General features: G+C 41.8%; 1 protein-coding gene across 2 annotated transcripts in view; it reads right to left on the reverse strand.

The window, feature by feature from the left end:
- Positions 1–17,211, reverse strand: part of PSD3 (pleckstrin and Sec7 domain containing 3) — a 1,257,010-nt gene that overhangs the window by 604,808 nt on the left and 634,991 nt on the right. For both annotated transcript variants that reach the window (XM_029601790.1, XM_029601782.1), the window contains exon 8: positions 8,385–8,443. In XM_029601790.1, the coding sequence (XP_029457650.1) occupies positions 8,385–8,443 (59 nt within the window). The remainder of the gene's footprint in view (positions 1–8,384; positions 8,444–17,211) is intronic.

Consider the following 17,211-nt stretch of genomic DNA (forward strand, 5'->3'; position numbering starts at 1 on the left):
TATCTTCCCTAAGAGCCCCTTTAACCCTCTCTGTCATCTAATGGTCCAACAGACTCCCTCACAGGTTTCTTGCTTTGGATATATTTTAAAAAGTTTTTATTATGAGTTTTTGCCTCTATGGCCAATTTCATTTCAAATTCTCTCTTCGCCTGTCTTATCAATGTTTTACACTTAGCTTGACAATGCTTATGTTTTATCCTATTTTCTTCAGATGGATCCTTCTTCCAGTTTTCCTAGCTCTTCCCATACATTCTCTTTTATAAATGGAGTTTCATCAAATCCGCCCCATCCACAGCCTTGTTAACCAGCGACAGTCTTCTTTAGTGAACACCAAACTGAAGTATTTATTTAATATTTCTGCCTTTTCTTTGTCTCTTTCCACACATTGATCCTTTTCTCCTTTCAGTTTCACTATACCGCTTTGGACCTTCCTCCTTTCTCCGATGTACCTGAAAAAAGTTTTGTTACCTCTCTTTACCTCTTTGGCAATCCTTTCTTCTGCCAGACTTTTTCTTTTCCTGATTACTTTCTTCGTCTCTATCCGCTTAACCAGATATTCTTCCCTGAGTTCCTCTTTTTAGGATTCTTTATATTTCTCGAATGCTGTTCTTTTAATTTTTATCAGCCACCTCCTTTGAGAATCGGATAAGTTTCTTATTTCTCTTGCTTTTATTTGCTTTTGTTTGCTTTTCTAACATAACGATTAGTAGTCTTCTTTTAGTTTGGCCCACAGTTGTTCCACCTCTCCCATTTTCTCCCACTCTTCAAGTTCTATCTCCAGGAATTTTCTCATTTCAGCAAAGTCCATATTTTTGAAGTTCAAAACTCAGGTCTTTGTGTGACGTCTCCATATCCTATTTGAAATATCAAACCATACCATTTGATGATCACTAGTGCTAAGGTGGGCCCCCACCTGGACAATTGAGACGCTATCCCCATTTGTGAGCACTAATTTGAGAATAACTCCCTCCTTCATGGGTTCCATTACAATTTGTTTGAACAAGCCACTTGCAGGGCATCCACTATCTCTCTAGATTCCGCAGAAGAGATCCTTCAGTCTACGTCCGGCAGATTAAAGTCTCCAACAATCAACACATCTCCCTTCCTTCCCACCTTTTGGATGCCTTCAATCAGCTCTCTGTCTAGTTCTTCTGTTTGAGTCAGAGACCTGTAAACTAGTCCAGTAAAAATTAATGCACCATCCTCTTTTTCCATTTACTGCTTTTGTGTTGTGTTCCCCAGCCGTGGCAGACCCGTGGCTGGGTTCATTCACTCCCAACGCTGGGCATCTGGAGCTCGCCCAACCCCCTTGGTGGCGATGGGTAGTCGTCTCCGTGCCCATGCTCCCTCTGTGCTCCCACGACCCTCCGGTGCTGCGTGAGTTTCTCCGGGGCCAATCCGGCCTCCCCGCATGTGGCGCAGGGAGACACCGCCACCTCCTCCTCTCCAGCCTGTCGACCTTAGGTACGCATGCGTCTCTCTGGGATTTAAAGGGGCCGTGGCAGGAAAGTCACCTGCGGCCCCAGGTGATGACATCAAGAAGTTCCACTATATAAGGCAGGCTCAGATGCTCAGAGCTTGCCTTAGCAACAGGACTTCATGCTTCTCTGCTGTGCGCTTCATTGCTGATCCAGTTCCTATGCAAGCTCCTGTTCCTGCCCTACCTTTGGATGGACTTCCTTAGCTTGACCTGGCCTATAGCCGCCTGGACCTGACCATGCCTATAGCCACCTGGACCTGACCATGCCTATAGCCACCTGGACCTGACCATGCCTATAGCCACCTGCCTTCAACCCTCTGCCTGGATCATCTCTCATCTTGCTTTGCTGGGACCCTCCGACTCTGCTGCCTTCTGGTACTCTACCATCTGGACATCTCTATCGGGATCAACCATGCAAAGGCCCACCTAAGTCCAGCCGGCCCCAGTACCCAAGGGCTCAACCTTCGGGGAACAAGGGCTGGTACTGGCAAAGCTCCAGTCAGTCTCCGCTTCCTGCTTGGCCTCACTTCCTGATGGTGGGGACCTGTGGCAGTTCCCCCACAGGTGGCGCCAACACCACCTCGGGCCAGGGGTCCACCTCCGCAACATCTTGCCACCTCTGCAACATCTCCCCTAGAGCCCCAGCATTGTTCCAGCCAGCCAATGAAGCTTCAAGTCCCTGTGTTCCCTGTACTCTGAGCCATAACAGAAACATCTATCTGCAACTCTCCTCACTATGGCTAAGGGACTTGAAGAATAGAAAAATTCATTAGCTGGGCTTCATGATGCTATTGAACTGCGGGAAACAGGAGGTCAGCTTCCTCTTCTGACCTCTCTAACGGCTCAGCTCCAGGCAACAAAAGGCTGCAAACAACATGGAGATCCATCAGCCCAGATAATGAAGGCACTGACATAGGGAAGGTTGAATGCTGGGCCTCTTTTCCTTCCATTGTATATAGGAACAGAGGAAATTAGAATAGAAAACACCTTCAAGGAAGAGAGGTTGCTAGCTGTTTGTCAGCCATTTTGAATCCCCATATTACACCCTTCCCTGCTTTATTAATGCTGAAGTGCAATGGCTAGACCAAAAGGGACAGCCCAAAACTGAAAATTATCATCCAGTACCACAAAATGTAGGTACCTCTGATGATCCTTCCTTATGGGAATATGAAGATTTGCTTCCATTAGGTCAAAGGAAGTAAAAAATTAATGAGAAAGTTTCAGAAATATGTTGACTCCCTTCAAAGTCCAACATGGGGAAAAAGGAACCTTCTTTCTTGGGTACCACAAAATAAATGGAGTAACGACCCTGTCCCCACTGAGACCTGGGAACCAGAATCACTGATTCTAGAGCAACATAAGAACATAAGAACATAAGAAAATGCCATACTGGGTCAGACCAAGGGTCCATCGAGCCCAGCATCCTGTTTCCAACAGTGGCCAATCCAGGCCATAAGAACCTGGCAAGTACCCAAAAACTAAGTCTATTCCATGTAACCATTGCTAATGGCAGTGGCTATTCTCTAAGTGAACTTAATAGCAGGTAATGGACTTCTCCTCCAAGAACTTATCCAATCCTTTTTTAAACACAGCTATACTAACTGCACAAACCACATTCTCTGGCAACAAATTCCAGAGTTTAATTGTGCGTTGAGTAAAAAAGAACTTTCTCCGATTAGTTTTAAATGTGCCCCATGCTAACTTCATGGAGTGTCCCCTAGTCTTTCTACTATCCGAAAGAGTAAATAACCGATTCACATCTACCCGTTCTAGACCTCTCATGATTTTAAACACCTCTATCATATCCCCCCCCTCAGTCGTCTCTTCTCCAAGCTGAAAAGTCCTAACCTCTTTAGTCTTCCTCATAGGGGAGTTGTTCCATTCCCCTTATCATTTTGGTAGCCCTTCTCTGTACCTTCTCCATCGCAATTATATCTTTTTTGAGATGCGGTGACCAGAATTGTACACAGTATTCAAGGTGCGGTCTCACCATGGAGCGATACAGAGGCATTATGACATTTTCCGTTTTATTCATCATTCCTTTTCTAATAATTCCCAACATTCTGTTTGCTTTTTTGACTGCCGCAGCACACTGAACCGACGATTTCAATGTGTTATCCACTATGACACCTAGATCTCTTTCTTGGGTTGTAGCACCTAATATGGAACCCAACATCGTGTAATTATAGCATGGGTTATTTTTCCCTATATGCATCACCTTGCACTTATCCACATTAAATTTCATCTGCCATTTGGATGCCCAATTTTCCAGTCTCACAAGGTCTTCCTGCAATTTATCACAATCTGCTTGTGATTTAACTACTCTGAACAATTTCATGTCATCTGCAAATTTGATTATCTCACTCGTCGTATTTCTTTCCAGATCATTTATAAATATATTGAACAGTAAGGGTCCCAATACAGATCCCTGAGGCACTCCACTGTCCACTCCCTTCCACTGAGAAAATTGCCCATTTAATCCTACTCTCTGTTTCCTGTCTTTTAGCCAGTTTGCAATCCACGAAAGGACATCGCCACCTATCCCATGACTTTTTACTTTTCCTAGAAGCCTCTCATGAGGAACTTTGTCAAACGCCTTCTGAAAATCCAAGTATACTATATCTACCGGTTCACCTTTATCCACATGTTTATTAACTCCTTCAAAAAAGTGAAGCAGATTTGTGAGGCAAGACTTGCCCTGGGTAAAGCCATGCTGACTTTGTTCCATTAAACCATGTCTTTCTATATGTTCTGTGATTTTGATGTTTAGAACACTTTCCACTTTCCAGGAGTTGTAGAAATCACCTTTATGGAATAACAAAGAGAAACCATAAAAGCATCTGAAACGGACCAGGAGAATGTCTGAGCATATTTGTTTTGAATTATAACTAAGACCAACTGGTCTGAAGTAATTAGGACCCATCTCTGATAAAAATTTGATAGATGGACATCTATCCCTAGAATCAGGGATTGGGTTCTCCAAGACTTATTGTGAACTATGGGAGGGATCTGCTGCCCCCAAGCATCTTCTTTTCCACCTCTCTGTTGATTAAAAGGACTGAAATATACCAAAAGACCAAAATTTTGAAGAGCTATAGTGATAGCCCTGCATATTCCTTCTGATATCTCCTATTCCGGACTAGAGTAGTACAGAGAGAGCTCTTAGGACTTTTTTCTGGCAATCTCAGGACTTTTCCCATGCCTTGGCCACCTTCTCTAGATCGTCCCTGAACAGAGAACCTTTAAATGGAAGTTTTATCAAATTGTTTTTTGAAATTGTGTCAACCTTCCAATTTCATAACCAAAGAAACCTTCTAGTCGCTACTAAAGATACTATATTCCTCACAGAAGCATGCACCAAATCAAAGGAGTCACTGGCTAACTAAGCCACCCTTGGCTCCAAGTGAGCAGCACTATCAACATCCCCATTGGGCTCCATAAGCTCCTCTTGTACACCACCTTGTTTCTTCGCCTCCCTGTTTAATGTAACTTATTTTTCACTTTCCTAGTTTTTTGTTCTTATCCCCATTTTATGTAAACCAATGTGATATGCAAATGAATGTCGGTATAAAAAAGTTAAAATAAATAATGGGATAAGCGCAAACTTGGCCTCACAACAGTGCAGATACAGGATGCAATCTGATGTGCCATACTCACTGTTTTGAAGGCTTGCTTCAACACAGACACCAACTTCCTATCCTGTACATCCATTAAGGTGCCACCATCTTGCACAGGAATAGTGGTTTGTTTGATTAATGAACACATGGGAGCATCCACCCTTGGGAATTTAAATTTGTCTGCTGTGATACCAAGGAATACAACTAGCAGTGTGACCTCCTTTAAAATTCACTTCTGGAGAAATCCACTCCAAATCAATTCAATCCTGAACCGTTTTCTGACACTAACCATGATGGGATCCTCTGCAGAAGGGCCTACCTATTTCTTCTTATCTTCTGCTATATTTAAAGTTCACAAGGACTGCATAATTAAAGAGGAAAGATCTTCTTTATGAGAGATAGATTATAGCAGATCCATCCTCCCTTCTGAAGGGAATTCTCCCTCATCTAGGTCTTACTCAATACCACCATCCCTTGGATCTCTAAATCCCTCCAAGGAATCATTAGACCCAGAATAAACTTTTCCTCTTTCTTGGACCTTTTGCTTCCCTCTGTTGCACCAGAAACAAAAACCTGGGGTGGATTTAGGGATTGAACTCTATCACATTGAAAGAGCCTGCTGCAAGCACTTTAAAATTTTTTTAGAAAGAAAAGCCCAGACCACAGAGGACACCTCCATAAGAGAAGGAACCAGTCCTGAAACTCTTATGGGAGCTGCCACTGAATGGTTGCTCAACAGGAGTAAGAGAGGGAGTTCCCATCTCCCTGTCAGTCCCCCATGATCCTAAAATTACCACTACACCTCCCATGGAAATCCCCTCACTGATGGGAATAGCTGTTTTAGTCAGTGCCACTGAAACAGATACCCCAGAGCAGCCACGTAGTTGGTGCAATTCATCCCCATTGCTCCTAACAAGCGGGGAAGAGGTTCTCTGCACTTCCCATGTGCAATTTCTTCAGGATGCAGTGAAAATGAAGTGCAGGCTTCTTCTTTACTCTGCTAAAGAGGCCATTACTGCTATTCAAAAGAAATCACTGCAAGGAAATAAAAATGTAAATTATTCAGCACTCACCCTCTTAAAATCCTCTCAATAGGCTCTGCACCGTCAGTGGGCCCTCTCTCTTGAGCTCTAAGCTTCTCGGCTGCCTTTTGATCCCCCTTTTTTTTTTTTTTTTTTTTTACTTTACTGCTCCAATCAGAAACAAACACTTCATCCTCTTATTTTAAAGTAGCAGAGCATTTAAGACAGGGTAACTGAGGAGCAAGAGGAAAAGCAAGGCTAACCCCGAACTCACACCAGCAAAAGCTGGAAGCCACCTGTTCCGGCACTGCTCAACTATAGGATGAAGAATATTTCTTTCTGTAACACCCCTTACCTCCAAGTGCTTCTGGCATAGTGTCCCACACCATGTTGCATTCAAGAGCCATGTACAGAACTTCCTGCATCCGTGAACTCCTCTTATAGACCCTGTAGCCAGGACTTCTGGGGCACTGGCTGACATCATATATTGACTGGTATATAAGGATTTCCTCTGCAACTAGCCAGTGCATCAGCAACAGGTTCTTCTGCACTAGTTGTCTGTGCTACTTTGCTACGGTCCCAGCCTTGCTAAGTTACTATTTTGTCCAGTCTTGCCTTGCTGTGTTCCTGCCCTACCTTGCCTTGCCTCTCTTTACTGCCTTAGTCTCCTGCTCTGCTTTGATTTGCCTTTCTGTTTTCCACCAGCCCTGATCCTTGCTTGATCTTAATGCTGTCTAAACTCCGCTGGCCCTAACTTCAGCCCGCCTTGGTGCTGTCCAACTCCTCATTCCCTGCACCTCACCAGAGAGGTCCTGCCAGCTGCCAGAACCTGCAGACTCAAACCAGGGAGGAGGAGGCCAGCCTGGGGGAAGCCCTTGCCTTGTGGTGTGTCAGCTGCTACCTGCTAGGGCCTGATCTGTGTTCACATGCCCCAGGCAGTGTCAACCTATCAGCAATCCAAGGACTCGCATCCCTGGAGTGTGACTTTCACTTTGGAAGCTGCCTAAATTTGGATCAGCTAGACCCAGTACTAAGCTCAACTGAGGGAGAGAATACTAGACTTTCACTTCAGATGCCGCACCGAACAGATTCCTCTATAACTATCTAGACCAGGGGTCGGGAACCTATGGCTCGCGAGCCAGATGTGGCTCTTTTGATGGCTGCATCTGGCTCACAGACAAATCTTTAATAAAAAAGTAAAAATCTAACAAAACCCCCCACCCTCCTGACGCCCCCCAAGACCTCCAAAATGAATTTACTACAACCCCCCACCCTACAGACCGCCCCCCCCCAAGACCTGCCAAAAGTCCCTGGTGGTCCAGCAGGGGTCCAGGTCCGGGAGCGATCTCCTGGACTTGGGCTGTCGGCTGCAGGTAGTCAAAATGGCACAGACGGCCCTTTGCCCTCACTATGTCACTGGGGTCGATCAATGGCGGCGGTAGCCCCTGTGACATAGTAAGGGCAAAAGGCCGTCGGCTGCCAGTAATCAAAATGGTGTTGCCGGCCCTTTGCCCTTACTATGTCACAGGGGCTACCGCCGCCATTGGTCGACCCCAGTGACATAGTGAGGGCAAAGGGCCATCGACGCCATTTTGACTACTGGCAGCCGACAGCCCAAGTCCAGGAGATCGCTCCTGGACCACTCCTGGACCACCAGGGACGTTTGGCAGGTCTTGGGGGGGTCAGGAGGTGGGGGGTTGTAGTAAATTAATTTGGTAGGTCTTGGGGGGGGGGGGGGTCAGGAGGGTGGGGGGTTGTAGTTAGTATGGCTCTCACGGAATTACATTTTAAAATATGTGGCGTTCATGGCTCTCTCAGCCAAAAAGGTTCCCGACCCCTGATCTAGACCTTAGGCCACAGCATGGGTTGCTTGCCTACCATCTGCTGGAGAAAGAGACTAAGAGTAGGCTGAGATGAGCACAGATGCCTAAAAGGGATGACATCAGCAAACTTGTTAATCTCTGTCTCTATCTGCTGGCTGGTAAGCATAACTCACTTGTCTGGACTGGTCTGTATGGATGAAAATTAACGTCCAAGCAGTTGCTGATTCTCCTCCCTGACTTCAAAGGGAAAGAGGAGAGATCTGGCAGCAAGCACTTCCCAAGCCTAGCCAGTTTAAGAACCTGGACCCTAAGCTGTGAATTGAGCCAAAATTTCATATTTGCCAGTGTAGTCTGTATGGGTATCTAGTTCACATCTATTAGTTTGTCATTTCACACTGTAGAAATTTTATAGGAGTTTAGTGACCTCTTGCAGTGTACTTACATGGCCATGCAGGTCAGTGTTGAGCAGCATTATCGCACAGGTAAGGCAATGCACATCATCTGAAAAACAAGGAGATGCAATGTATCCACTGCTTACTTGGCACTAGATAAGATTATCTTAACGCCAATGTTTCCTCTATTTTTTTGTGGGGCTATATGCGCAATAAAGTTCTCATATGCAGCATAATTTACAAATTTAACATAAGAACATACAAAGTGCCATGCTGTGTCAGATCAAGTTCCATCGAGTCCCACATTCTGTCTCCAACAGTAGGCAGCCCGGGTTATAAGAACCAGTCAGATCCCTAATAGTTGATCTATTTGTATCTCACTCCCAGGGATAAGTGCTGCCTTTCCCAAATCTACTTGGCTAATAACTATTTATGAACTTTTCCTTCAGGAACTTGTCCAATCTTCTTTTGAACCTCACAGTCAGGCCGATACAGTACAGTGCACTCCGGCGGAGCACACTGTTAACCCGCGATTGGACGCGCGTTTTCGACACGCTAGCTTTACCCCTTATTCAGTAAGGGGTAATAGCGCATCGAAAACACGCGTCCAACCCCTCCGAACCTAATAGCGCCCGCAACATTCAAATGCATGTTGATGGCCCTATTAGGTATTCCCGCGTGATACAGTAAGTAAAATGTGCAACCAAGCCGCACATTTTACTTTAAGAAATTAGCGCCTACCCAAAGGTAGGCGTTAATTTCTGCCAGCGCCAGGGAAGTACACAGAAAAGCAGTAAAAACTGCTTTTCTGTGCACCCTCCGACTTAATATCATGGCGATATTAAGTCAGAGGTCCCCAAAGTTAAACAGTTAAAAATTAAAAAAAAAAATTTGAAATGGGCCCACGGGTTGAAAACCGGACGCTCAATTTTGCTGGCGTCCAGTTTCCAAACCCGTGGCTGTCAGCGGGCTCGAGAACAGACGCCGGCAAAATTGAGCGTCGGCTGTCAAACCCGCTGACAGCCACCGCTCCTGTCCAGAAAGAGGCGCTCGGGACGCGATAGTGTCCCGAGCGCCTCTTTTTGCCTCGGGCCCTAATTTAAATAAATTAATTTAGTGAATCGCGCACACAGGAGAGTGACCTGGGCGTTCGCCCGCTCTCCCGTGACTTTTACTGTATCGGCCCGTATGTTAGTTGCCTTAACCACATCCTCCAGCAACAGATTTCATAGCTTCATTGTGCGCTAAGTGAAAAAAATACTTCCTACAATTTGTTTTAAATCTGCCTGCAATTGCTATTTTCATGGAGTATCCCCTAGTCCTAGTATTTGAAAGGATAAATAATGATTCCATATTTACCTATTCCATCCTGCTCATGATTTTATAAATATTAATCACAACCCCTCTCAGTCTCTTTTCCATAAGGGAACATTTCCATCCCTTTATCATCATTTTTCTTGCCATTCTCTGTACCTTTTCCATGTCTGCCATATCTTTTTTTTGAGATGGGCCGACCACAACTGCACACAGTACTCAAGATGCGGTCACAGCATGGATCTACACAAATGCATTATATTCTCATTTTTTGTCTCTATTCCTTTTCAAATAATTCCTAACATTCTAGTTTGTGCACAGAACCATGAAATTTTCAGCTGAGTGTGCGGTGGCTGTCAAAAAGGAAATAAAATGTTAGGAATTATTTGGAAAGATGGAAAGGTACAGAGAAGGGCAAGAAAACTGATAATAAAGGGGATAGAAAAGGTCCTTTTCCTGGGTGATGACAATTAACACGGAACCCACTACTCTGTACATGTAATTGGGATTATGTTTCCCTACATGCATTACTTTGCCCTTGTATACATTAAATTGCATCTGCCAAGTCTAGTTTCACAAGGTCTTTCTGCAGTTCTTCACAACATGCTGCTACTTAATGACTTGAAAGAATTGTGTCATATGCAAATCTGGTCACCTCATTCGTCGTTCCTTTCTCCAGACCACTTATGAATATGCTAAAATGTACACATCCCAATACAAACCCCTAGGGTATTCGATTAATGACCTTTCTCCATTTAGTCCTACCACTGTTTCCTGCCTTTTATCCAGTTATCAATCCACAATAGGACACTGCTTCTGATCTCATGACCTCCCAATTTCCTGTCACCTAAAGGACTTTGTCAAATATCTTCAGAAAATCCAGATACACTATATCAACCAGTTCACCACCTGGATGTTTCTTTACACCCTCAAATAAATCTGGTAAATTGGTAAGGTAAGACTTTGCAAAACCCAAGTTGACTCTCCCACCATTAAACCATGTCTTTTTATGTGGTCAGTAATGTTGTTTTTAAGAATAGCTTCGATCATTTTGCCTGGCACTAGTGTCATGTTCACCAGTCTATAATTTCCCACATCACTCCTGGACCTCATTTTAAAAATTGGCATCACATTGGCCACCCTACAGTCTTCTGGTATCATGGCCGTTTCAAATGACAGGTTGTTTGTTTATATATGTATTTATTTTGTTTTTATTATATATGTTATTTATTATAACCCGCCCCAAACTTTAGAGGGCTGGGCTACAAGTCCTTTTAAATAAATAAAAATAAATAAATGAATGACATCAGAAACAGGTCTGCAATTTCATTTTTAGTTCCTTCAGAATTCTGGAGTGAATACCATCCACTTCCAGTGATTTTATTAATCTTTAGTCTGTCAATCTGAATTAATATGTCCTCTAGTTTTACAGTGATTCTATCTAGTCGCTCAGTGTCATCACCATCAAAAAATGTTTCCAGAGTGGGTATGATCCAGACATCCTCCTCAGTAAAGAAATCATATGGTTTTTCTGTTATTTCCTCCCCTTTTACCCCTAGTCACCTAGAGGCCCAACTAACTTCAACTGCAGTGTTCTTCTAAACATTCTATTTTCCTTTTCTTGTTTTGCCTGTGTGGGCCTGTTTCACATCTGTGTGCACACACGCATACAATAGCTTACAGGGAACATTAACATCCCCTCTTACAATACAAAAGTCTATAGTTATAAAATATTATCAACAGAGTATTTTAAGACTAAATACCAAAGGGGGGGAAGGGGAGGAGGTTTAGAAGCAGAATTCATGGTGTTAGGAAACTTTTCTTTATATTAAAAAAAAAACAAACCCAGTGCAGCAGCTTCATCTGCTTTTCACTGATGGCAAGTACATCTAATGCGAAGGCAATCATTTGATAATATCTGCTGGCAAAACATACACTTGTGAATACAAAACTAAAATCAATTTGAAAAAATTAGAATGCCAGTATAAATGTTTTTAGATCCTATTTTTTTTAAACAATCACATTACAAATGCAACAGGTTGCTCCCATTGGTGAGTACATGCTAATTCTAGCTGCAGAACAGTAATTAAAATATTCTGCATTTTAAATAAATGGTAAATATCTTTCCTTCTTTGATCTAATTGACATACCCACTCCCCAGCACTAACTAAATCATGGCATCTGGAGAACTATATTATAATGTCAATGCATCATCTTAATGGGAGAACAGATTTACTTTTTGTAATCTCCCTGTGTATACCTGAAAGCAATTAAGAATTTCATTGATCTTTTAGTTCCAAGTTTCCATCTGCTGTTTTGCTATCTTTTCATCAACAGTGCCCACTATTGCAAGCATCTGCATCATTTGCACTCTGTCATGAATATGGCCAGCAGTTAAATAGCACAATTTTCATGCCACTTTACCATAAAGATCTGGCCACCCTTTTTTATTTTAATTTGGTAACTGGCATACAGTTATGGAGACTTATCTGGCTGGGCACTAAGGAGACGTGCAAAGGACATGGGAGATGTCATTTAAATCTCACAGTATTTATTTATTTTAGTTTTTTCTATACCGGCATTCGTGAGAATATCACATCATGCCGGTTTACAATAAACAGTGGAGTGATAAAAGTAACAGTGAACGAAATAAATAATAGGTGCTAAACATAAATTAGTTACAGTTACAATAAAACAGGGAGGAGTACAACTGGGAGCAAGAGGAAAAATGATAGGAACTTTAACATAGTATATTAACCGAAGTATGACTGGGTACATTACAAAGAATTATGTGATTTACAATGACTTGTTCATTTGAAATAATTGCAGTTTTTTACATAAGGGTAGTGATCAGAAGTAATGGTTTTCTGCATACTGGTAGTGCTTGGAAGTTGGTTGTAGGTGAGGTGAGTAATGAGTTTAATCCGAGTCTGGGAAGGCTTTTTTGAATAGCCACGTTTTGAGTCTTTTCCTGAATGTTGGGAGGCAAGGTTCCTGCCTTAGCTCCGTTGGGATGGAGTTCCAAAGAGGGGGTCCTGCTGTGGAGAATGCCCTGTCTCAGAGTTATGTGAAGGGAGGTTTTGGAATGAGGTACCTGAAGAGAATCTTTATAGTGCTCTCTTATGGGTCTAGAGGATGTATGTTTTTTGAAAGGGATTTGTAGGTTGAGCGGAGCGATTTGTTGGATAGCTTTGTATATTGTGGTGATGGACTTATATAGTATTCTATAATGAATGGGCAGCCAGTGCAAGTCTTTGAGGATTGGGGAGATGTGATCTCTTCTCCGTGAATTTGTCAAAATTCTGGCTACCGTATTTTGAACCATCTGAAGAGGTTTAGTATGTGATGATGGGATACCTAATAATAAGGAGTTGCAATAGTCTAACTTGGAGAAGATTATTGCTTGTAAGATTGTCCTGTAGTCATGGTTGTGGAACAATGGTTTTATTCTTTTTAGGACATGCAGTTTATGAAAGCAGTCCTTGGTGGTTTGGTTTATAAAAGCTTTTAGGTTTAGCCGATTGTCGATGATCGCTCCCAGATCTCTCACTTGGGCTGTTTGTAAGTTTGCTGAAGGATTTGTGGGGGTGTAGCTGTTCTCAGTGGATATGAGAAGAAGTTCCGTTTTTGAGGAATTTAGGATTAAATTCAGACTGGAGAGGAGGGAGTTGATTTCTTGAAGGCATGATTCCCATACATCTAGGGTTTTTTTGATAGATTCTTTGATGGGTATCACAATCTGGACATCGTCGGCGTACAGATAGTATTTTAGGTTCAAGTTGGTTAATAACTGGCAGAGAGGGAGGAGGTAGATGTTAAAGAGAGTAGGTGAGAGGGATGAGCCTTGAGGGACTCCTAGAGATGAAGGGTAGCGTTTAGATTCTTTGTTGTGTATTTTGACCTTGAAGCCTCTGTTTTTCAAGAATGTGTTGAACCAGGCCAGTACGGTGCCTGTTATGCCGATGTTCAGTAGTTGGTTCAGGAGCATAGTATGGTTAACAGTATCAAAGGCTGCCGAGAGGTCCAAGAGGATCAATAGATAGGCCTGGCCTTTGTCAAGGCCCAAGATGAGGTAATCTGTCAAGGAAATAAGAAGTGATTCGGTGCTTAATGATTTCCTGAAGCCATATTGTGAGGGGAAAAGAATTTTGTGATCCTCAAGGTAGTCTGATAATTGAGTGTTAACTAGTTTTTCCATGACCTTGGCAATGAAAGGGAGGTTGGAGATTGGGCGAAAGTTGATGGGGTCATCTGGATCTAAATTTGGTTTTTTCAGGAGCAGTTTGATGGAAGCCATTTTAAGGTCGTCTGGGTAGATTCCTTGGGAGAAGGAGCAGTTGATGTCTGCCAGGGCTTTGGAGATGGTGTCTGGAATAAGAAGAAGTAGTTTGGAGAGGATATGGTCTAAAGGGTGAGACGAGGGTTTCATTTTTTTCAATACTCTTAAAATCTGAGGTTGTGATAGGGTCGAACGAGTTGAGAGAGATGTTTTTGTTAGGGTGTACTTGTAAGGTGAAGAGGTATTGGGCGTCATCTTTGTTAGAAGGTTAGTGATTTTGTTGTTGAAGAGGAGGGCAAGTTCCTCTGCTTTTTCTTGGGCTTTGTTAAGCGGAATGTCCGGTACTTGGATTTGAGTTAAGTTGGAGACGTAGGCGAACAGGGCTTTAGCGTCAAAAATCATGTGATGGATCTTAAAGCATAGAAGTCTCTTTTAGTTTTTAACATGGAGCTTTTGTAGTGGTGGAGGGCAAGTTTGTAGGCAGAGAGGGTGGACGCTGAAGGAGTTTTGCACCATTTGCTTTCATTCCGTCTGAGGGAGAGTTTTAGATTTTGAAGTATGCGTGTAATGACATGCCTTTACATCACCTAAATGCCATTAGTGCACATCTACCACCAACCTGTGAGCATGACACGGTCTACTGGAATGGACAGTAAAAAGTGAAGTCACAGTATCTATTATAGCAGCAACTGCTTGACTTTTCAATAGCTGCTGTCCAGTTTTAACTGAGGAGGATGCTGGAAACATACCCGTACCTGAACTATTCTGTGATAATAGAGGATGTAATAGATCAAACTGACAAACTAAAAAGTAACAAATCACTAGGACCAGATGGCATTCACCCTAAAATCCTAAAAGAGCTCAAATATGAAATTGCAAACTTGTTACTAGTAATCCATAATCTATCAATTAAAACAGACACAATACCTAAAGACTATAAGGTGGCTGTGACACATGTTTTTGAAATGGGTTCCTGGGGAGATTCAGGAAACTATAGTCCAGTGAGGGGTAAAAATTGGTGCGGGGTAAAATGGTGGAAGCTATTCTTAAAAACAAAATCACTGGCCATACTGAAAGATATAATGGGGAATCAATTCTGTTTTAGCAAAAAGAATCCTTGCCTTACTAATCTTTAAGATTTTTTGAAGGTGTAAATAAGCATGTAGAAAGAAGACAGCTAACTGACATAGTATAATTAAATTTTCAGAAGATATCACAAAAAGTCCCCCATAAGAGACTCCTCAAAAAAATTGAGATAGAAGGCAGTTTCCTATTGTGGACTGGTTACTGGTTAATAGAGAAGATAACAGAGGGTTGGACTAAATGGTCAGTTTCCAAATGGAGAAAGGTCATTAGTAGAGTACCTCAGAACAAGTCCCTATGAAGTGTGATATGATAAAGTGAATGCATAGTCATGTGCCATAGCATTTTACAGATTGAAATTGCATTAGTTGAAAAATGTACCAATGTAAGCATTCTCCATGAATTGATTAAAGCATGAAAATAATTTTCCCCAAAAAATTAGTCCCTAATTAATGTCTTAAACATTGCAAGACAAAATAGAATTTTCTGCCAAGTTTGTTGCAGCAAGATTCTACATACTACACGCCCATTAAAAAAGTTACTCATGTATGAAAATGTGATTACAAAATATAAAAGATGTATGGGAATTTGATAACGCTTGCTTTACCATCATTAAAGTTAAAAGCATGCTGGTAACTTTTTAAATATTGAGAGATTTTTCTAATCAGCTCAGATGGGAATTTTATGTAACATTTTTTATATTTCCTTAATTTTTAATGAGGATTTTACTGTCATGCATACTACAGCCACTTTGCAGCTACCAGATTAGTTGGCTGTCTTTATACACATAATTCTGTTTTAGGAGATAATAAATGGTCAATGGAATGTTAAGATTTTAAGCACTAAAAGATTTCTGATATTTTCTCTGTAGATCATGGAATATATTTGATGGAAGTGAATAAAAAATGTTCAGTGGTTCTTCTGATGTACAACTGTAACATCCATATGGCAACATGTGGATTTCACTTTTTCCTAGTTCCTTTCTTTTTAGAACTTAACTATATCTTCACTGGCATTTTTCCTAGTCTGAAGCTTTTAAGTGCTTAGTTAAATGGCAAAGATCAAATATATTCACCTTTTTTGCTCTAAGTGGAGCATTTTTCTCAGTAGTCCATTCTTTTTTTAGCCTCTAAATGTAAATTAATGTTTACATACTCTGCAGGTGAATTTCTTGCATTTCCTAATCACAACAGCAAAAATGTTGGATTTTGTACTTTTTTTTTTTTTTTAATTCAGCTTGTTTCCAGCTGTATATAGTCAAGTTCAACCTATTTCTCATGTCATCTCCCATCTCATGATTCCTGTTCAGTTCAATCACTCCTCCCCTCTCACAAACCCCTCACTCACCCCAGGTCATTCCCTCTCACAAACCCTCCTTCATCCCAGGTCACTCCCTCCCTTCTACAAACCCCTCTCTTATCCCCATGAACTCCTTTTTCAAACAAAACACAGCTTCCCCATACTCCACAAAACCCTCACTTACTCCAACTTACTCCTCCTCTACCCAAACAAATCCATCACTCTCCCTACTTCACTCCCTCTCCACCCCATGAAATCTCCAATTTTCCCCAGTTCACTCATGGTGGATAACTTTCAAACAACTCTGTAGAGCCACATATGTATATGCATGTACATGGCCGTGCAGAGAACTACTACAGTATTTTATGACCTGCGCATATCACATATTTGCAGATTATAAAATACATGTATATCCATCCCCCCAACACACAAGCGTATATATACTTGCGCACAAATATATGCAATTCATTTAAAAAGCGCATTTGAATGTACTGAATGCACACACTTTTCCTATTTTATAAACACAAGCAAATATATTTTACATCTGAAAAAATATACAACTTGCTTGATTTATCCGTATAGATATATATATCCCGTCACTACTATCATCCATCCCCAGGAGAGAGAACCAAATGGTAGGCAAGGTTTATGATGGTGATACTAGATCACTTTTTTTCAGCCTGTTTCTTTAAAAAAAAAAAAAAAGTAAATGACAAATTATTAAACTGGTGTGTGGGATTACTAGATTGACATTATTTATTACTGTTATAATTATTGTTGTCATAGCCACGTGAAGTAACTTTCAACATTATTAAATTTACTAGTTTCTTTAGTAGTCCTAATGTAAACTTCATGGAGGATTTTAGATACGTTGCGTGTTTGCCATTTTTCTTGGTTAAAAA

This window comes from Rhinatrema bivittatum, chromosome 1 (genome assembly GCF_901001135.1).
Source record: "Rhinatrema bivittatum chromosome 1, aRhiBiv1.1, whole genome shotgun sequence".
NCBI lineage: Eukaryota > Metazoa > Chordata > Amphibia > Gymnophiona > Rhinatrematidae > Rhinatrema > Rhinatrema bivittatum.